The 22,083-nt window shown below is 43.8% G+C and overlaps 1 protein-coding gene across 2 annotated transcripts; it reads right to left on the minus strand.

Annotated features, from left to right (window-relative positions):
* Positions 1-2: 2 nt before the first annotated feature.
* Positions 3-17,264, minus strand: SPDYA (speedy/RINGO cell cycle regulator family member A). Of its 2 annotated transcripts, none has more exons than XM_026649684.2 (6): positions 17,036-17,264; positions 15,765-15,823; positions 15,384-15,469; positions 12,220-12,391; positions 3,425-3,725; positions 3-104 (listed from the first exon to the last, which is right to left on the minus strand). In XM_026649684.2, the coding sequence occupies exons 1-6, from the start codon at positions 17,262-17,264 to the stop codon at positions 16-18; spliced, it is 936 nt and encodes a 311-aa protein (XP_026505469.1). In that variant the 3' UTR covers positions 3-15. The 2 variants fall into 2 exon arrangements, with proteins under 2 accessions (XP_026505469.1, XP_024053947.1); XM_024198179.3 differs by having other exon boundaries at positions 3-94; positions 3,415-3,725.
* Positions 17,265-22,083: the final 4,819 nt, after the last annotated feature.

Raw genomic sequence — 22,083 nt, forward strand, 5'->3', positions numbered from 1 at the left:
CTCTGGTCAAACATTTCATTCTTCATTTCCTGTAAACCAATCCATGGATTTGTCTTGATTCATGCAGCTAATCTTTCTCCCTTTGGTGGATAGACTGTTGCAATCTACCAGAAATAAAAAAAATTAAAAAAAAAAGGTAAGAATACAATCGAACAAATTCTGCCTTCTGCTACAGATTCAGTTCCTGTTTGCATTGTTATGTACCAATCAATACTGATCACCTTTGTTAGGAGCAAAATATGTTTGCACAATTCTACACTGAGTCAATAGGAAATGCAATTCACAGAATTTTGACCCTATTATATATACTTATTTACCTCAAGGCACTGTTTACACAAAGAAAAAGACCAGTTATTGACAAGATTTTTGCTATACCTCTGTCAATCAGGGCTGAAGATTGTTTGGCTGATAGTGGTCAGATCATTTTCAACACCATTACAGAAAGCATGTCTACTATTTGTTGGAGGGAGAAGAGGAGGGATGGTACTGTGGACAAAGCAAAGGACTGAAGAGTCAGGAGTTCTAGTTTTAATCCCATCCCTGTAACACACTTCTTATGTAGTTTTGGAAAAATCTGTGCCTGAGTTTCTTCCTAATTAAAATGGATATGCTAAAACGTCTCTACCCTACGGGGTATTCTGAGGTTGAAACGGAAACCATCCACTGGGTCTGGACCACTTAAAATACATTAGAAATAGTTTCAAGTATTACCACCTTCCTCTGAGTTCTTGTGTCAGTTGTGGGTATATAAATAATTTATTCTATCTTTTAAAATGTTTTTCTCATCTGAAGCTATGTGGAAAACCCACACAAGCAGAGCAAAAGGACTTGTTCCAGGGACACCGTGAACCTGTCTATATACAAAGTGCTATCAAATGCATGAAGTAAATGAACTAATTTTTTTCCTAATCTCTTTCAGATATAGTAATCTTAACTCTTATCTGTAACAGTAGTAAGTTTAAAAAAAATTGGGACAGAAGTGTGATTATAGTCTCAGATTGGAGGCTCTGTGTAAGTGCAAAGTAGTTTAATAGTAAGCTGAACCTGTGATATGTTCTACTGGACTCATCTGCCTAATTCCTTTTCTGTTAAAAATATCACACAATTGAAAAACTTGCAAGGTTTAAAAAGCCCCTTAGGGTACGTCTACACTTACCGGAGGGTCCGGCGGCAGGCAATTGATGTTCTGGGATCGATTTATCGTGCCTGGTTTAGACGCGATAAATCGATCCCGGAAGTGCTCGCCGTCGACGCCGGTACTCCAGCTCGGCGAGAGGAGTACGCGGCATCGACGGGGGAGCCTTCCTGCCGCGTCTGGACCCGCGGTAAGTTTGGACTAAGGTACTTCAAATTCAGCTACGTTATTAACGTAGCTGAATTTGTGTACCTTAGTCCGAAGTGGGGGGGTAGTGTGGACCAGGCCTTAGAGTTGGAGCAGTTTACGGACGATATCAAAACAGTAAGTATAACACTCTGTAGGATTCCTAATGCCAACATTTCAATCCCCTTTGCACTAATGGAAAATTGGATATTAAAGAGAATTTATTATGTCACCATTTATTATTTAGATAAATTAATCCCACTCCTTCAAAGATGTATGCATGTATTTAATATTTCACACTGTGAGTAGTGCCCAGTGGTTAAGCACATGTGTCAATCTGGTAGATTTGGGCCTTCTACATTTTTATAAAATGAATCTACCAAAAGATAATCATCTAAAGCATGATCCAGTCTTAATATTTAATTTAAAAATGAACAAATACCTACTTTGTATGATGGAGACGTCTCAGATACAATAAAAGCTATCCATGATTTTGGGGTGGGAGGTGGGTTAGAAAAAAAACAATTGATTTCGTGAGTGATCAAGTTCAGAATATATATGATAGAGGGCTGCACTGTTTTTTTTTTTTTTTTAAAAAAAACCCTGAACTTGTGTTTCTTACAACAGTAATCTTAAAACTCAGATAAGCATAATTTATTCTTATTGTTGCTTCTAACAACCAGGAAATGTTAGAAAGGAATTTTCAGAATTAATTTGAGACATTAATATTGGACAACTTCTTGCTTGTAGTAGTATATATTCATCAACAATCCATTGAAGTCAGTGAGTAGCTATGAATAACAGTTAACAGGATTTGTCAACTCCCAGAAGAGTTAGAATTGAGAACAGTTAAGGAGACAAGGATAATTTCAATAGACGTAGAACATCCTTAGTTCATTCAGCCACAGTGTGTTTAGATTAATACTAACAAGAAAGGGTAATTTGCAACAAAAAAGTCATAAAAATAGTCTGTTATTGTGATAGTGAATTTCGTCTAACAAGACTTCAGAATAGTTTGGTGAAACAAAACATACTGCTCTTTATTACAAGTATGTAAACAACCATGGAAGGAACTCAGAATACTTTTGGAAAAGATGCTTTAAGATAAAACATGAGCTGTTCAAACAGACGGATGTGCTTTCTGATACTAAAACGTCTGAGACCTGTCTCCTAACAAGGTTTTACTCAAAATACACTCATTTATTTTACCAAGAATAGCACACAGTCTGGATAGAGTTCTGGTTACAAATGGGATAGTTAACTGGTTGCACAACACTGCTAAATCCTTGGAGGTCAAGAAAATTGATTTAATAAATGTTCACAATTCAAAACTAAAACATGCTTGGCACTAATTAGCACATTTGTTGGTAGTCTCTGTCTAGGTGCCTATATGGCTCCCATTCCCATAAATCTGAGTCTTAATAGAGTGTCCAAGGATTTAATAGGCATGAAGACTACACTGTAGTCTTATTACTAGAAAAGCTTCACCATACTGCTCTGCCAGTGTTTCTCCAGGTTAGAGATAAGCAACCTTGGCAGGGCAGCTAAAAGAGCTTTTATTGCTGCTATTTGTGCTATCCCAATTCTGTAGATAAATAAAGCGATGGAGATTCTAGTCTCCTTTCACAAGCACTATATTCATACTTTCCAAAACTAACATGCAAGTGGAATATTAAGTGGCTTGTTTCTCACTTTATGTCAAGCTTTTGGTTAAGTGACAGTCCTCTTACATACAGAGCAAGGGAAGTCCCACTTTGTACAGAACTCAGTCCTGCAGCAGAGGTGTGTGCTTTAGAAATGCTGATATATTAGATGTGCTAGACCAGTGGTTCTCAAACTTTTGTACTGGTGACCCCTTTCACATAGCAAGCCTCTGAGTGCAAACCCACCCCCCCCCCTTATATATTAAAAACACTTTTTAATATATTTAACACCATTATAAATATAGGAGGCAAAGCGGGGCTTGGGGTAGAGGCTGACAGCTCGCGACTCCCCCCCTCCCCATGTAATAACCTCATGACCCCCTGAGGGGTCCCAACCCCTGTGCTATACAGATACAGCAGATTCCAAGGTAATAAAGCGACTTACAATACTAAACTGTACCTTGGGAATAACAGCAAGGAGAAGGATCAACTAGCATTTTTTCAACTGGGAAAGTGTCCTTCAATTCCTGAGATACATGTTGCTCCATGATCTCCAAAGTCCCAGTGGATGAAGACGATGAGGATGATAATCCCAGTCCTACAAATCTTCCTTTCTTACCACAAAGCGAACAATCTGCTGGTGTGGCACTTGGTCCCCGGGGCAGCTGCACTTCATCTCTGCTGTAATTTCTGACAGCCCCACTGTGATGCATGGAACGTTCTCGCTGCCATATATAATGTGATGGAGCAATAGCCATTACCTAGATTAGAAAAATCTTAATTATGTATGGAACCAGTGTCAGAAAAACAACAAGCAAATACTATACAACTGAAATGAAGAGAAACCTATTTCTATTTCTAAGTATATGTTTGTCCTGGAAGATGGTACCTCTCTATGAAACTGAACATTATGGAGGAAAGAACAAGTTTGAAAATACCTCCTCTGTGCAAAAATTATTTGGTGATACAATAATCACTTTAATTTCTAATTGATATAGGGATTCAAGGAAGAAAAGCCACATTCAGTTTCTATCATATCTGTGTCTGAGAAATACACATCATTGGTTTAGGGTGGTAGGGAAGTTAGAAGTGCTCTTTGCTGGCTGAACCGCTCTGAATAACTTAATTAAAATTCCCTTAACTTTACAGTTTGACAAAGTCTTGTGCCATTCCACTTATCCAGTTTAAAAACCCAGTGTAAACTGTCTCATGCTTTCCAACAATTGATGATGCCATAGTTTCAATATGGAACCTCCTAACAGAAAAAATAGTTTGCTTGGGGAATTTTTTTGTTTTCTCAATCTTAAATCTGGTATCAGTTCTCGCTGTGCTAGGCTGTAACTATGCAGTTTCACAATATTTAATGGAAATAGATAAGCTCCCATCTTTTCCAAATCCAAACAGAAAATGTATTTCACTACTTTCTGTAGTTCAATCCCTCATGTCATTACAGGGCCCTTCGTGGCAGTAGGAATAAATCCAAACAGAGAATACTGAGGAACAGTATTTATCAGAGTGACTTTTTTTTCCTTTTCTGTTAAGCTCAGATTTGAAAAAAAGGATGAAATAATGCAACAGCAATTAAGGGGTTGTTAAAACATCTTGAATTTTTAGAAATAAAGGGTAAAATCCTGGCCTTACTGAAGTCAAATGGAGTTTTGCTGTTGAGTTCACTTGGGCTAGGATTTCACCCAAAGTATTGGATTTTTATCTAAAAATTGAAATTGGCAATTTAAGTAGTTTGAAAAATGAAATAATTCTAAACTGAATGAGGTGACTTTTGTATAATCAGTTTCAACTTTGCTGCAAATTCCTTCATTCAGGACCAATAGTAAATAGGGTATTTGTATAAGACACAAGGACTCTGGTCAGCAAAAACTCATGGAGCAACTTTGGTAGTGAATGCTGAGTGGCACAATGTAAAACTTTCCAAGTGCAAGGTGGACTGGCTATGTGGGCAAATTTTTAAAAATTTGGATATGGAGTTTACCCTAAAAACAGAGGCCTAGATCCACAAAGGTAGTTAAGCATGAAACCCCAGACTTAGGCACCCAATGGCTTCAGTCCCAGTTTTTGGCTCTACTGTGATCCACAAAACTCCCACCAAGCCCTGTGGGAGCCTAAGCTCACTCAGCATCTAAGTTTTCAAGGTAAAAGTTCCTGAGGTGTCAGAGGCCTGGTCTACACTACGAGTTTAGGTCAAATTTAGCAGCGTTAAATCGAATTGAGCCTGGACACGTCCACACGACGAAGCCCTTTTTTTCGACTTAAAGGGCCCTTTAAACCGATTTCTTTACTCCACCTCCGACGAGGGGCTTAGCGCTGAAATCGGCCTTTCCGGGTCGGATTTGGGGTACTGTGGACGGAATTCGACAGTATTGGCCTCTGGGAGCTATCCCAGAGTGCTTCATTGTGACCGCTCTGGACAGCACTCTCAACTCAGATGCACGGACCAGGTAGACAGGAAAAGCCCCGTGAACCTTTGAATTTCATTTCCTGTTTGCCCAGCGTGGAGAGCACAGGTGACCACGCAGAGATCATCAGCACAGGTAACCATGATGGAGTCCCAGGATCGCAAAAGAGCTCCAGCATGGACCGAACGGGAGGTATGGGATCTGCTCGCCATATGGGGAGACGAATCAGTGCTAGCTGAACTCCATTGCAGTAAACAAAATGCCAAAACATTAGAAAAAGTCTCAAAGGGTATGAAGGACAGAGGCCATAACAGGGACGCACAGTAGTGCCGCGTGAAAATTAAAGAGCTAAGGCAAGCCTACCACAAAGCCAGAGAGGCAAACGGAAGGTCCGGGGCAGAGCCGCAGACATGCCGCTTCTACACGGAGCTGCATGCCCTGCTAGGGAGTGCAGCCACCACTACCCCAACCCTGTGCTTTGACTCCATCAATGGAGAATCACGCAACAGGGAAATGGGTTCGGGGTATGAGGAAGATGATGATGAAGACAATGAAGACAGCTCACAGCAAGGGAGCGGAGAAACCAGTTTCCCCAACAGCCAGGATATGTTTATCACCCTGGACCTGGAACCAGTAACCCCCGAACTCACCAAAGGCGTGCTCCCAGACCCTGAGGACACACAAGAGACCTCTGGTGAGTGTACCTTTGTAAATATTACACATGGTTTAAAAGCAAGCGTGTTTAATGATTAATGATTAATTTGCCCTGGCAATCGCGGCCAGTACAGCTACTGGAAAAGTCTGTTAACGTGTATGGGGATGGAGCGGAAATCCTCCAGGGACATCTCCAGAAAGCTCTCCTTCATGTACTCCCAAAGCCTTTGCAAAAGGTTTCTGGGGAGGGCTGCCTTATCCCGTCCGCCATGGTAGGACACTTTACCACGCCAGGCCAGTAGCACGTAGTCTGGAATCATTGCATAACAAAGCATGGCAGAGTATGGTCCTGGTGTTTGCTGGCATGCAGACAACATCCATTCCTTATCTCTCTTTGTTATCCTCAGGAGAGTGATATCATTCACGGTCACCTGGTTGAAATGGGGTGATTTTATTAAGGGGACATTCAGAGGTGCCCGTTCCTGCTCGGCTGAACAGAAATATTCCCCGCTGTTAGCCACGCGGTGGGGGGGAGGGGTGAAGTGATCATCCCAGAGAATTGAGTATGGGTGGGGAGGGAGGTTAGTTGGGTTTGTGTGTGTTATGCAGGTTAAAAAAGCCAAAAGACTGTGGCTTACCATGGCTGCCTGCAAGCCAAATTCTATTGCCTGACACTGCGTGAGTGATCTCTCACACCAAACCGGCAGGCCCTCAATATAAGAGGAAAAATGCGACCTTGTAACGAAAGCACACGTGCTGTGTAATGTGAACAGCAAAATTTAACGTGAAAGAGTGTACCCATTGTTCTCTAAAATGTGTCTTTTTAACCACCTCTCCCTTTTCCTCCACCAGCTGCAAATGTTTCTCCTTCGCAGAGGCTAGTGAAGATTAGAAGGAGAAAACGGCGGACTCGGGATGATATGTTCTCGGAGCTCCAGATGTCCTCCCACACTGACAGAGCACAGCAGAATGCGTAGAGGCAGACAATGTCAGAGTGCAAAAAAGCACAATATGAACGAGAGGAGAGGTGGCAGGCTGAATCGCTGGCTGAAGAGAGCAAGTGGCGGGCTGAAGAGGATAGGTGGCGTCAGCTTGCTGACAGAAGGCAAGAGTCGATGCGCTGGCTGCTGGAGCATCAAAATGATATGCTCCAGCGTATGGTTGAGCTGCAGGAAAGGCAGCAGGAGCAGAGACCGCCGCTACAGCCCCTGTGTAACCAACAGCCCTCCTCCCCAAGTTCTGCAGCCTCCTCACCCAGACGCCCAAGAACGTGGTGGGGGGGCCTCTGGCCACCCAGCCACTCCACCCCAGAGGATTGCCCAAGCATCAGAAGGCTGGCCTTCAGTAAGTGTTAAAGTTTTAAAGTGCAGTGTGTCCTTGTCCTTCCCTCCTCCCCCACCCCTCCCGGGCTACCTTGGCAGTTATCCCCCTGTTTGTGTGATGAATTAATAAAGAATGCATGAATGTGAAGTAACAATGACTTTATTGCCTCTGCAAGTGGTGCTCGAAGGGGGGAGGGGAGGGTGGTTAGCTTACAGGGAAGTAGAGTGAACCGGGGGGGGCAGTTCATCAAGGAGAAACAAACAGAAGTTTCACACCATAGCCTGGCCAGTCACAAAACTGGTTTTCAAAGCTTCTCTGATGCGCACCGCGCCCTGCTGTACTCTTCTAACCGCCCTGGTGTCTGGCTGCACGTAATCAGCGGCCAGGCGATTTGCCTCAACCTCCCACCCCGCCATAAATGTCTCCCCCTTACTCTCACAGATATTGTGGAGCGCACAGCAAGCAGCAATAACAATGGGGATATTGGTTTCGCTGAGGTCTATCCGAGTCAGTAAACTGCGCCAGTGCTAAACATCCAAATGCACATTCTACCACCATTCTGCACTTGCTCAGCCTATAGTTGAACAGGTCCTGACTACTGTCCAGGCTGCCTGTGTACGGCTTCATGAGCCATGGCATTAAGGGGTAGGCTGGATCCCCAAGGATAACTATAGGCATTTCAACATCCCCAACGGTTATTTTCTGATCCGGGAAGAAAGTCCCTTCCTCCAGCTTTTGAAACAGACCAGAGTTCCTGAAGACGCGAGCATCATGTACCTTTCCCGGCCATCCCACGTTGATGTTAGTGAAACGTCCCTTGTGATCCACCAGGGCTTGCAGCAGCATTGAAAAGTACCCTTTTCGGTTTATGTACTCGCTGGCTTGGTACTCCGGTGACAAGATAGGGATATGGGTTCCGTCTATCGCCCCACCACAGTTAGGGAATCCCATTGCAGCAAAGCCATCCACTATGCCCTGCATGTTTCCCAGAGTCACTACCCTTGATATCAGCAGCTCTTTAATTGCATTGGCTACTTGGATCATAGCAGCCCCCACAGTAGATTTGCCCATTCCAAATTGATTCCCGACTGACCGGTAGCTGTCTGGCGTTGCAAGCTTCCACAGGGCTATCGCCACTCACTTCTCAACTGTGAGGGCTGCTCTCATCCTGGTATTCTGGCGCTTCAGGGCAGGGGAAAGCAAGTCACAAAGTTCCATGAAAGTGCCCTTACGCATGCGAAAGTTTCACAGCCACTGGGAATCGTCCCACACCTGCAACACGATGCAGTCCCACCAGTCTGTGCTTGTTTCCCGGGCCCAGAATCGGCGTTCCACAGCATGAACCTGCCCCATTAACACCATGATTTGCACATTGCTGGGTCCCATACTTTGAGAGAGGTCTATGTCCATGTCTATTTCTTCATCACTCTCGTCACTGCGCTGCAGTCGCCTCCTCGCCTGGTTTTGCCTTGGCAGGTTCTGGATCTGCATATACTCCAGAATAATGCGCGTGGTGTTCATAGTGCTCATAATTGCTGCGGTGATCTGAGTGGGCTCCATGATCCCAGTGCTATGGCGTCTGGGCTCCAGAAAGCCACAAAACAGAGGGAGAGACGGAGGGAGGGGCGACTGACAACTGATGACATGGCTTACAGGGAATTAAAATCAACAAAGGTAGCTGTGCATCAGGGAGAAACACAAACAACTGTCACACAGAATGCCCCCCCCCCCCCAAAGATTGAACTCAAAACCCTGGGTTTAGCAGGCCGTTGATTTCATGGAGGGAGGGGGAAGCAAATGAATACAGAACAAATCTGGTCCATCTATCTTTTACATCTTAGGCTGGCAGCAGACGGTGCAGCATGACTGATAACCATCGGCATCTTCTGGGTGCTTAGCAGAAAATGCTGCATTACAATTGCTAGCCATCATCGTCATGACGGTGCAATAGGACTGTCGGCAGGACTGAGTCTCCAGGAGACAAAACATGTCTTCCCAGGCCTCTGACCAAACTCACTGAGGAGTACAACAATGACGGATACCAATTGTAATACAGCATCTGCTGCCAAAAGGCAAGGAGCTGCTGCTGTATAGCAATGCAGTCCCACATCTGCCAGCACCCAGATAGCCGATGACAGCTACCAGTCATACTGCACCGTCTACTGCCAAAAGGCAATTAGCTGTTGCTGTGTAGCAATGCAGTACCACGTCTGCCGGCACCCAGATGACATATGGTGACGCTGAGCTGAGCTGAGCTGAGCTGAGCGGGCTCCATGCTTGCCGTGGTATGTCGTCTGCACAGGTAACCCAGGAAAAAGGCGCAAAACGATTGTCTGCCATTGCTCTCACGGAGCGGGGGGGCCTGACGACATGTACCCAGAATCCCCCGCGACACTGTTTTTGCCTCATCTGGCATTGGGATCTCAACCCAGAATTCCAACGGGCAGCGGAGACTGCGGGAACTGTGGGATAGCTACCCACAGTGCAACGCTCCGGAAGTCGACGCTAGCCTCGGTACTGTGGATGCAGTCCGCCGACTTAATGCACTTAGAGCATTTATGTGGGGACACACACAATCGACTGTATAAAAAGGATTTCTAAACAACCGACTTCTATAAATTCGACCTACTTTCGTAGTGTAGACATACCCTAAGTTTCTGCCTCTGGGCATGCACACTGCTGCCTCACTCTAGGTATCCAGGCACCTATCTCCCACCTAAGTGCCAGAGCAATTCACAAGCTCGGGGAAGATATGCATTCATCCCCCTAAATCATGTGAGGGGCCCAATCCAGAAGGTGTGCTCATAGGCCACCTACCAAATCAGGTCCCATTCAAAATCTGTGCAGAGGAGGTGGTAGTGGTGCCTGGCTTATAACATTTATCTCAGTGGTAAGAGCACCCAGTGGGAGACTCAGGTTCAGTTCTTCCCTCTGCCAGAGTGGGAGAAAAGAGGTGGGAGAGCCCTGTTCAAATCCGGTCTTCCCTTCTGGGTTTCCCACATCCCAGGTGATTGCTCTAACCACTGCGATAAATGTTATAAGATGAGCAGCACCATCTCCTCCTCCTCTGGCCGTTTTGTGTAGAGTGAGGCAGGGGCCTAACTCATTCCTGCAAAAAATTAGGTAGCTAAGCCACCTGACTCTAAGAGACAGGTTCCTATATGTGGATTGCTAGGAAGAGATAGGCGCGTCCCTGAAGCCTAGATTTAGGCACTTATCTCCATGACACCATTTTGCATACCCCTCTCATTGGCTAACTTAGGCAGCTCCGCACCTAACATGCTGGCTTTTGTAGATCATATTTAAGGCACCTATCTCTTCCCATTCATTATATAGGGACCCTAGGCGCCTAATTTAGGCTTTGTGGATTATGGTGGTATTCCTGTGGTTTTATAGGCACCTAGAAGTTAGGTGCCACAATGCTCATAGTTGCAAGCCTAAGTCCCTTTCTGAATCCAGGCCAGAGTTCCTAAGAATGCATATTAAATGCAAAGGAAAATAATCCGTTTCAAAACAGAATAGGCAAATCATTAAATTTCAGCTGCTTTTCCCCCCTTAATCCCTGGTTTATCAATACATTTCTGTTAAAGAAAATGTATGTAATATATATCCGACCAGATCCTCAACTGGTGTTGTGACGGGTTAGATCACAGAAACCCCCTTGGGAGCTGCCACCTGATGTGCCAAGACTACCCCTGCTTCTGTTTTCCCTGCCAGCTCAGGACTCCAGCACCCTGTCTTGCTGAATTAGACACTCCAGTCCCCTTCAACACAGACCCAGGGTCTGAATCACTTGTCCCAAAGCTGCAAGTTTATCTAAAAACAGCTCACAGGAGTTTGCTTGTCTTTAGCACTCAGATGCCCAACTCCCAATGGGGTCTAAACCCAGATAAATCTGTTTTACCCTGCATAAAGCTTATGCAGGGCAAACTCATAAATTGTTCGCCCTCTATAACACTGATAGAGAGATATGCACAGCTGTTTGCTCCCCCAGGTATTAATACATACTCTGAGTAAATTACTAAATAAAAAGTGATTTTATTAAATACAGACAGTAGGATTTAAGTGGTTCAAAGTAGTAACAGACAGAACAAAGTAAGTCACAAGCAAAATAAAATAAAATGCGCAAATCTATGCCTAATCAAACTAAATACAGATAATCTCACCCTCAGAGATGCTTCAGTAAGTTTTTCTCAGACTGGACACCTTCCAGGCCTGGGCACAATTCTTTCCCCTGGTACAGCTCTTGTTCCAGCTTAGGTGTTAGCTAGGGGATTCTCCATGATGGCTCCTCTCCCTCACTGTTCTCTTCCACCCCTTTATATATCTTTTGCATAAGGCGGGAACCCTTTGTCCCTCTGGGTTTCCACCCCCCCTCACTGGAAAAGCACCAGGTTGAAGATGGATTCCAGATCAGGTGACATGATCACATGTCACTGCAAGACTTCATTACTCACTTGCCAGCACACACATATACAGGGAGACTCACAGGTAAACAGCCATTTGCAGACAATGGGAGTCATCAAGATTCCAAACCATCATTAATGGCCCACACTTTACATAATTACAATAGACCCTCAGAGTTACATTTTATATTTCTAGTTTTAGATACAAGAGTGGTACATTTATACAAATCAGATGATCATACTCAGTAGATTATAAGCTTTGTAATGATACCTTACAAGAGACCTTTTGCATGAAGCATATCCCAGTTACGTTACATTCACTTATTACCGTATTTTCTCTAAAACTATCCCAGTTACATTATATTGACTTATTATCAAGTTTTTATAAAACCATATAGATTGCACAACGTCACAGGTGTAAATAGCTCAAGAATCGAATGCATGAAAAGCCTGCCTACCTCTTCACAGCAACGTCTGCTTACAATAGCCCTGTAGTCAATTCTACCCCAGAGCTGGTCTCTTAACTTTAAGAAATTAGGGAAAAGCTTCCGCCAGGTTTTTCCCAAAGCCCATGGAAAAATTTCATACTTGGACTCTTCATCATCTTCTTCGACTGTATTTGCGAGATACCTACAAAAATATATATTAAGGATCTCCAACCTTGAGTCATCACATCACATGATTTTAACTTTATACACCTTTAAAATAATTCCTTACTTCCACTAGTTTGGGGAAATTTGCTACCAAACTTTAGACTTCTCCCAGGATGACAGGAATTTTCTGGTTTACTTCAATCCATTAATACAAATGTATATGAAACAGTCATAAAAATTGGCTTTGTGCTAAAGTTCACTGGATGGGCACATACATTAAATACCATCCAGTTTCACTGCTTTTGCCAAATCAACAGGGCATCCTCACATTAAAATGAATAGTTTTAGATTGACTCCTTAGGATATGAGGCACAAATACATTGTCTGAGGTTTAAAAGTTTAAAGAAAATGTCAGTGATAGATCTGCTTCAAAACTAAGGCCTTACAGGCCTTGTGTACATGTGAAAATTGTACTTCCTAAACCAAGTCTGTTTAGAAACCAGGAAGCAAAAAAATATTCAACATTAATAAAGCAGAAAAATAAATAAAAACATACAATAGGTACAACACCATTTTTAAGGAGAACCCACTTTTTTAACATCCACCTTTCTCCATTCTTTCAGAAAATGATATTTCTTGTTCCTTGGTTTTGTCCCTCCTACATCCCCACCCCCGACCACAGGCAAATATTGTTACCTCCTGTCTAGAGCCACAAATCCACCACAATCAGTTATCAGTACTGCTTGCTAAAGGGTCATGAAAGTTTAGCAGGCCAGACACAAAAGTCCAGGTTCACAAAAGGAACAAGGCACTTAACTCCCCACTTTAGGTTCTTAAGTCAAAAATTTAGGCACCAGTGAGGTCCTCAAAACCCCTGGTTCAGCAGCCACTTAACCCAATAAGCACCTAAATTCACTCAGCATCTAAATTTTCACTGTAAAAGTCCTCTACGTGCTTACATTTCTGCCTCTGGGCATGCGCACTGCTGCTTCACTCTAGGTGTCCAGACACCTATCTAATGCCTAAGCCCCCATGAGATCCTCTAACCAGGTGAAGATAAGTGTTCCCCTGCCTATCTCACCTTCAGGGCCCAATCTGGCAGATGTGATCAGAGCATGCCTATTGGATTGGGGCCCATACAAAACTGAGGAGGCAGCAGAGATGGCAGCACCTCCTTTCAGCCTAGTGGGATTAGAGCACTCACTCGGGATGTGCATACTCCCCTCTGCCTGATCAGGTGAAAGGATTTACATAGGAATTTTCCATCTCTCAGAGGAGTGTCTTAGCCACTGGCCTAGGGGATATTCTGATGTGGGTTGCTGGCAGTTTCTCCTGTTGAAGCTGTCCATTTTGGATAAATATTTAAATAGTCATTAGGTCAGAAAGAGAGAGAGAGAATGATTCTATAGCCTGGAGGATAAACCACTAATGTGGGAGACCCAGAATTGAGTCCCCCTGCTCCAGTAACTGTTGCCATCTTTGCCACTTGGTTTCACACACATTTGCTGACAGCAGAGACATGGAGAGACACAGGAATCAAGGGTTCCATTCTAGGCTCTGGAAGGGAGTGTGCTCTAGAAGGCACATACTGTTCTGCCCCTTTCCCTGAAATTTGATCCCTTCTGCCCTGTCTGTCTCCTCCCCACAATTGGATCCTTGTTGCAGTGCCATTCACCCGGTCTATCCAATCCAGTCTCCACTCCTCAGGCTTCTTATCCTAGTCTTCTTACCCAGACAGTCCCAGCTGTCCTCCATCCAGCCCCAACTCGTCCCCGTCCCCATGCCCTGACAATCCAAGTTCCCCCTTCCAGCTCCTCAACCAATCAGTCTCTCCTTCCTCCCCACTGTATCCAAGTTACAGTCTCCCTCCGAAGGATCCTCATCTAATCTCAGTCTCCCCCTCCACCTGTCTCTGATTCCTTTTCCCAGTTTCTTTTCTCCTTCCACACCCCAGCTCATTGTCAGATCTGTCTCTCTTCCATCTCCTGCCCCCACTCCTCCAACTGGTTCCTAGTCTCAGTCTCCTTGTCCAGCCAGTCCTAGTCTCCCTCTTTCCCCAGTTCCACATCTGATCTCAGTGTTTTCCCCGACCAACTGGCTCCAAGTCCCCCCACATTTCCCCCAATGGCCCCTGGTCCCAGTCTGCTTGCCCAATTCATCCCAGCCTCCCCGTTCAACCAGTCCTAGCCTGCTCTCTCCTCTTTGGTTCCCAATCTCCTTGCTCAGCCAGTCCTCATCTCTTCAACTCTCAGTCGCAGTTTCTCTCCCCTCTCCAATCCCAGTCTCATGAGACTCCTTGTCCCAATCTACTCCTTTCCCTCTCCCAGGTCTGATCTGTCTCCTCTGCATTTGAATCAGACATCTTTCTCCATGCTGCCTGGGTCCCAACTGTGATAAAGACGCAGTGGTGGGGAAGAGCACAGTAAGAGCACAGGAGAGAGAGACTCCCTTCCTCTCAGTTCCAATGCCCAGTCCTGCCCCCAAGCCAGGAGCAGCCATTATAGGGAAAGTTGTTCTGAGGCTCTGTAGCTGTACCATGCTCAGTTGCTCTGTGGGGATGGTGCAGGTGCAGACTTGTCAGCTAGTAGGCTAGGAGCTGTGAGAATCTTGAGCTTGCTTCATGAGGGCAGAATTTTTGGAGATTACAGCTGCTAACATTAAAGAAGTGTCTACTGAACAACATGTATGAACTGCAATTTTAAAGGCTTATAATTTGGCCATATTTGGGCAGATTTTCACAGGGATAGCAAAAGGCACTCCCTTAATACAAAGGCAATCCCCCTGCCAAATTTCAAGACCCTGCTTCAAAGTCTGGGGGCGCTATTCAAAGAAAAGATCTCAAGAAGTTTTTAACCTGGGCAAATTAATGTATTTTTCTCTAGCCTGCTTGTATGGGAAAGGGTTGTGATGTGAAACCTCTCCCCATAAGAATCCTAATTTATAAATCAAAGTTATTAATGGAATAAACACAGAACTAAATCAATGAAAAAACATGTTATAATTCAACCAAGTATTTAAAGAATACTTACAGAGCAACAAAGAAATTAAGTCTGGTGTGCTCATTTATACTGAAGCTAGCCCTCTTGAAATAAACAAAAGTCATTGCCAAAAGATACTGTTAGAAAAACATAAAATATTAAAATAGAACATTAGTATTCTTTTGTTTTCTATATAAAATTTCCTAAAAGGACGTAGCATCTTTTAAATCTGTTTCTGACATCACCACAAGATTATATTTTATTAATGTCCCACACTCAGAAAAGTGTAATTTGTTTCCTATGTTACTTTGCCAGAAGCTGTGTGAATACATTAGAAAGCAGAATATGGTTTATTTTCATATTACAATATCAAGTGATTAAAAGTAAAAGACACAAAAAGTGGCCAACTAGCCAAAACTATACCAAATTCACCTTATCTGCAATTTTACAGCAGCAGTCCATCCACAGGAAATCTTGAATTAGATCATCATCTGCAACAAAAAACAGCGGTGATATTTCAATTGAAAAAATGATTTTGTTTTTATTGGGTGGGGAGGGGAGGAAGCATTTGTTTCTACAGATATAGCTACAGATGGGCATTTTATTAAGCCAAAGAAAAGAAGATTGGCTGGACTGATCAGTAGGGAGCAGAGCAGCTGACAGAAGAGATAGGTTAGGCTTAGAAAAAAATCTGAACAACAAAAGCAAAAAGAAAAGCCATAACAAAGGCAAAGTGGAGAACACAAAGAACCAAATTCTCTGTTAACATTAGTGAGTGCAACTCAACTGAAAGCCACTGTACGGTGTTTTTCTCTGTTTATTTTATTCCCTACACTCTTAATGGGTTGTATATAATTTACATTATAATTTACAATTATTTCTGATTAACCATACAGTTTTGAGAATCTCTGCACTCTGACAACCATTAGTAAGCAAAATGAATTTGGTGGTTGGCCTAATCAATGTACCACTTTTAATAATCATTCTACAAATATGAAAATTTACTGTAATTGGCTACTATAAATTCTCTGCTCTGATTGACAACATTTTCAAGTCAGCAACAAAACAGCTTTCCTCTATTTCTCACTCTTTTCAGCTGAAGCAGAAAAAAAAAAAACAAAAATTATATGGAAGGGAGAAAAATACTAACTTCTCCAAACTCCTTTCTTCCTTCTACATTCATTCCACTTTCCACCATACATAACTACAAGGCTTTTCTTCCCACAATAATGTATTTGCTTACATTGGTGGGAAATTCAGCCTCTTTCAAATCTGTTCTGAAACATAATGTAAAACAAATGTATATTGGCAAAAAGAGCCTTGCTGACCTGTAGGGTGGGATCGGGATGAAGGAAGAAATAAAAGGGAGAGAAAGGAGATGATATGCGTAGGAAGGGTCAAATGATTTTTGTTTTATCTTTTTTAAGCAATGTATTTTCAGCAGTTTGACAGTCCTTTTGTAGTTATTTTTATTTAAAATGTAAATATTTATACATTGAAATATAACAGTTGTGGTGGAGGAATGGGAGTGTTTTCAGTTAACTGAGGAATAATATTCAGCCACTTCAGTGCAAGATATGGCTGTTAACTTATGCATGAGAAGCACTCTCAAGTTATTATATTTAGAAAACATAGTTGCTTATAAAAAGTATTTTAGCGTTCAATCAACACATTTTACCTAAAATGTATAATTGTTAACCTACCAAATAGTTTAAAGAAAGCAGTCATTTCCTGACGCTGAATAACCAGACATGCACCTTTTGGACGTTTAGACTTATTACTGTGCACATCTTTTTCACAATTTTCCTGACTGTCTTTAAAAATAGGACGTTTTAGACTAATAGATTTTTTTTGCTGGTGTGATCTAGATGCACTTGACTTTATATGAACAGTGACAGTGCGAGGTGTCTGACAGACCAGATTATGTCTCATTTTTGTAATTGAAGATTCCTGTTAAAATAAAAAAAGACAATATTAACAATACAGATGATTATATAGATAAGTTGCAAAATAAAAGGCACCAATAACTCTTTTTTCTATATCCATTTTGGTGCCAAGAGAAACCATAGATCTAACAAAAAATTCATACACAATTGCTTTGCAGATTCCCTCTCTGTAACTGTATTATTTAGCCTAAGCATTTTCATGTATAGTTTGTATGGAAGATGAAATACAAAACAGTTGTAATGTACTAACATAAGTCCCAATCCTGCAAATACTAATGTAAACAACTTTACATATGAGTAGTTCCAACTCAATGTGGCAATTCATATGCATAAAGTTACTTGGGTATAAGTATTCGCATGATTGGGGCCACGATGTGTTATAGTGAGCAATATAATGCACATTCTATTTTTGCTTTTCTGTACCACTCAGATTGTGTGGTCATCTTGTGAAAATAAAATAATAGTTGGCATTAAAGTGCCCATAGTCAAAGATTCTCTCTACATTATATGAAGTTTTATAATAAATATTTTCCCTGTAGGTCATCTGTATTAAACTGTACAATACGAGATTTTACTAGATAAGTATTGTGTGTATTAAAGATTGGAATTGGAAACTTGATTTTTTAAGTGCAAGTATAAATATGTGCTCATGAATGTTAGAGATATATTAAGTTGTATACAGATTTGTCAATACATTTTGCAACTAGAATTTGGACTGAGATCAGCAATTTAACTTTTATAGGCTAACAAACAATTTCAGCTGGATGCTACCTACCTGTACCAATTCAAATTAATGATGTAGGGGTGAAATTCTAACATAACCCATTACTAACCTTCTGAGCCATCTAGCACCTCGTATTAATAAATAATAATAAATAATAATAATAAAACAAAACGGTCAGAACATTAGCATCCCAAAAATGGTACGACTCCTCATAAGCCACCCAAGCACCCATGCTAAAACACTAGTACTTTGAATTTCTATAGTACCTTTCATCCCAGCATCTCAAAGAACTTTATATCTTCTGAGATAAGGAAAGTGATAATTACCTAAGACTAAGGCCCTATCTTATATCAATATGAATTGTAGACAGGGGCCTTACTTGAGGTAAAACTCTCCCATAGAGGAAGAGACTTCATCATTCTTTTCTCATTCAGAATTTCCAATGAAATATCCCGTATTAAAAAGGTTGTATGATCAGACTTACATGCTCCCATTTTTTCATTAAAACCTATAGTAATCAAAGGCATCTTTATTTTTACTTTATTTGCAATTAGTGACAAAGGACTGGAAGGGGCCTCCTGAATCAGAGTCCAGTCTCCTGCTACTGCAGGCAACCAATTTATATAATCCCAATCATAAATGTATGAAGCTCCATCTAAATCTAGTTAAATTGTTTGCTCCCACAATTCCTATTGGAAGACTGTTCCTGAACCTCACTCCTCTGATGGTATAAAACGTTCTTCTAATTTCCAGCCTAAATTTATTCACTGCCAGTTTATACCCATTTGTTCTTTTCTCAACATTGTTCTTTAGCTTAACTGTGTGCTCATAAATAATACCAATGGAATTAAATTATTGGCAATTTTAACAAACTGTTATTAAATTCAAGCACAACATAATGTTACAGTAACAATAAGGTCCTGAACTATTTTTATAACATTTGTTTCTGAAATGTTGCAAGTACAGCTTGGACAGAGAAAACTCCCCCTTAAACAGATTATCAAGAAAGTCAAGCTTTTAGATAAAGTAAGGTTGCATACAATTTCAGCTTCAAGAAGATACCAGAATGAGGGTGAGCAGAATATTCTTGGGTGGAGGGTGGGAAGAGAAGAGAAGTGTAATCCCCTGGCGAAGAAAAATAATTGGGGGTGGGAGAGGTGAAATGGTCTGTTAATCACCACAATAGGAGGAAGAAGGGACTGCTAATCTCTAGGAAAAGAAAGGAGCAATCTTTGGTAGCAAACACAAGGGGAGGGAAGTATTCTTTAGAGAGGGTGTTAATGCCCAGGGGAAATTATCCATCTCTCCCTTACCCCCAACATAATCCTCTTTTCTCAGATTTATCCCTGCACAAAATACAGAGATTTCTTAAAAGAGCAGTTTGTGCAGGGCCAAAATAAGACATAGGCACTACAGGCCCATGTCAAGGGCCTCAGCTCCTGGAATCATGGGATTGCATCAGAATCTGAGCTTTTTGTTTTTAAGTAAATTTCTAGCCTGGTGGTTGTGAAATTAAGTTGGAGCCTGTGGCCCAGGTCTCACTGATGTGGTGACGTATATCTGAGTCTGTAGAGAGCCTGAGAGGGTGCAAATGTCCCCGTGCGGCTCATTGGGGAGTAACTGCCAAGACCCAGTGCTCTGCCGGGCCCTGCCAAAGCCACTTCAGCAGCAGCAGGAGGAGAAAAGCACAGCAAGCCCAGCGCAGCTGCCCTCACCAAGTACTCACTACAGAAGCCCCATGCCCTTGCCACTCTGGGGAGAAAGGGGGCCCGCGAGAGCCCCAGGACCCTGTGCAGGGCGAGCCGTGGGCCTGGCCGTGTGCTGTGCCTGAGACCCCAGACCACCTGACTCCGGTGCTGAGTTTGCCTGCTGGAGAGGCAGGAGGCGGGGGGAGGCCACTGACCAGCGGAGAGCACCCCCCCCCCCATGGGGTACTGTGGGGCGGGGCCATTGTTCCGAATGGGGGCAGGGCGGAGATTGCTGGAACAGTTACCTCAGGCTGGGCACCTCAGGTGGGAGGGGGAGGTGGGGAAGCCGGCTGCCTCCCAGCCTCCCTCCTACCTTCACCGCAGAGACCAGCACGAGGCTGTTCTGGCTGGAGGCCGCCCAGCCCCACCCCTTGTATAGCCAATCAGGGCGAGGATAGGAGCAGCCTCGGCCAATCAGAACGTGAGGGACTCGGCCTCATGCCATCCTGGCCAGGAAGGGTTGGTTTCCCCTCAGGCCCTTTCCTTGGGGGAGGGGAGGCGAGGCTAGTGTTACCCAATCAAAAAAGGGAGAGCTCTGTTGCTAGGCAAGATTGCAGATGGAAAGGCCACAGTCAAGTTGTGCCCCCCCTTGCCAGTCTCTCAGGCCCGGGCTGTAGACAGAGTTAGGGACCCCCACCCCGGAGTGCCTGCCCCAGGGGCTTCTGGCCAAGTCCCTGCAGCCCTCCTCCTATCAGGCAGGGGGCACCATGACACTCCCTTTTCCTGCTGTTAGCCAGCAGCAACTGCTGCTCTGCTTCTGCCCAGCTCTCAGCCCAAGGCGGCTCAGGGCGCTGGGGCAGGGGAGAATGGGCCAGCCATGAGGATCCTGTGCGGGTAGGTTGAGTGATAGCAGAGGATAAGCAGATGGGAGGCTGGGGGCAGAGCAGAGGGATGGGAGGTAGAGGGTGTAATACTTAGCGACCTTTGGGGGAAGAGGTAACCTGGTGCTTAGGGGCTGCTAAAATGGTGGTTCATAGAGTTTAAGGCCAGAAGGGATCATTAGACCATCTGGTCTGGGTTACTGGGGTGCCACTAGTTAGGGGTGCGAGGGGGAATGAGGAGGTGCTGGAGGCAGAATAGGTTGGAGGCTGGGTGTTAAGGACTAAGACAGAGATGGTGCACCACAGTGGGGCAGAACGGGGAAGTGACTAAGTGCCAGTGGCAGAGTTAGAGGCTGGAATACAAGGGGCAGAAGCTGCTGTGCAATAAGGGGTGTGTGTGCTGGGACAGAGGATTTGATGCAAAGGGGAGCAGGGCACTATTGAGATTTGAGTGAGGTTGAGAGTCCAAACGGAATAAAGAAGGGGACTGTAGTGTGGGGAACAGGGCCGGCTCCAGCTTTTTGCCGCCCCAAGCGGCAAAGAAAAAAAAAAAAGAAAAGAAAAACCCGATTGAGGTGCTGCCGAAGAAGAAGAGAGGGACTGAAGGCTCCGCTGCCAAATTGCCGCCGAAGACCTGGACGTGCCGCCCCAATAACGGATGGAGTGCCGCCCCTTTCTATTGGCCGCCCCAGGCACCTGCTTCCTTCGCTGGTGCCTGGAGCCAGCCCTGGTGGGGAAAACACTAAGGATGTGTGGGAACTGAGACTTAGTAGGAGGGGTGAGACCTCTTGTTATGTGTGGGAAAGGAAAGAGATCCAAGAATGGAAGTCTGTGTAGAGAGGGGTTGGAAGAAGGAGCCCACTGAAAAGATAAAGAGAGTCCCAAGAAGAGAGAGAGCATACAGGGGAAAAGCAAAAAAAAAAGGGGAAAAAGCATCTAGGACAGCAATTTTCAACCTTTTTTCATTTGCAGACCCCTAAAATATTTCAAATGGAGGGGTGGACCCCCTAGGACATCTTAGGCATAGTCTGCAGAACCCCAGGGGTCTGCGGACTACAGGTTGAAAACCACTGACCACTGATCTAGGAGAATGGAGAGGACAAGGGATCTGAGGGATAGGAGATCCAAGGTGGGGAGGTGCAGAAATTTACAGGGGGTTGGAGCCAGGCAGGGAGAAAGAGATTGTCATTGAGTAGAATCCTCCCAAGCACCCCTTGGTGGCCTCAGAGCAGACCTGTAAGTGGACTTTTACCTCAGTTTCTCCTCTTGGTTCCTCAAATAAACTTCACTTACCTGTTTTGTCTATTCACAACACTGCTTCTTGGGGTCTCAGTTTATTCACAAAGTAACCTTAAAATAAAACTCAAAGTCCATCTGTTTACTCTCTTATTGAGGCACTCTTATGCCTTTTCTGCCTGTAGTCTCACTTCCCAGTCTCCCTGCGCAACACCCCAACCCCTTCTCTGCAACTTCCTGTCGATCTTATAGGGGAATCACTTGATTCCTGCTCAC

This window comes from Terrapene carolina, unplaced genomic scaffold (assembly GCF_002925995.2).
Source record: "Terrapene carolina triunguis isolate 2854851 unplaced genomic scaffold, T_m_triunguis-2.0 Scaffold85, whole genome shotgun sequence".
In the NCBI taxonomy this organism is placed as follows: Eukaryota; Metazoa; Chordata; order Testudines; family Emydidae; genus Terrapene; species Terrapene triunguis.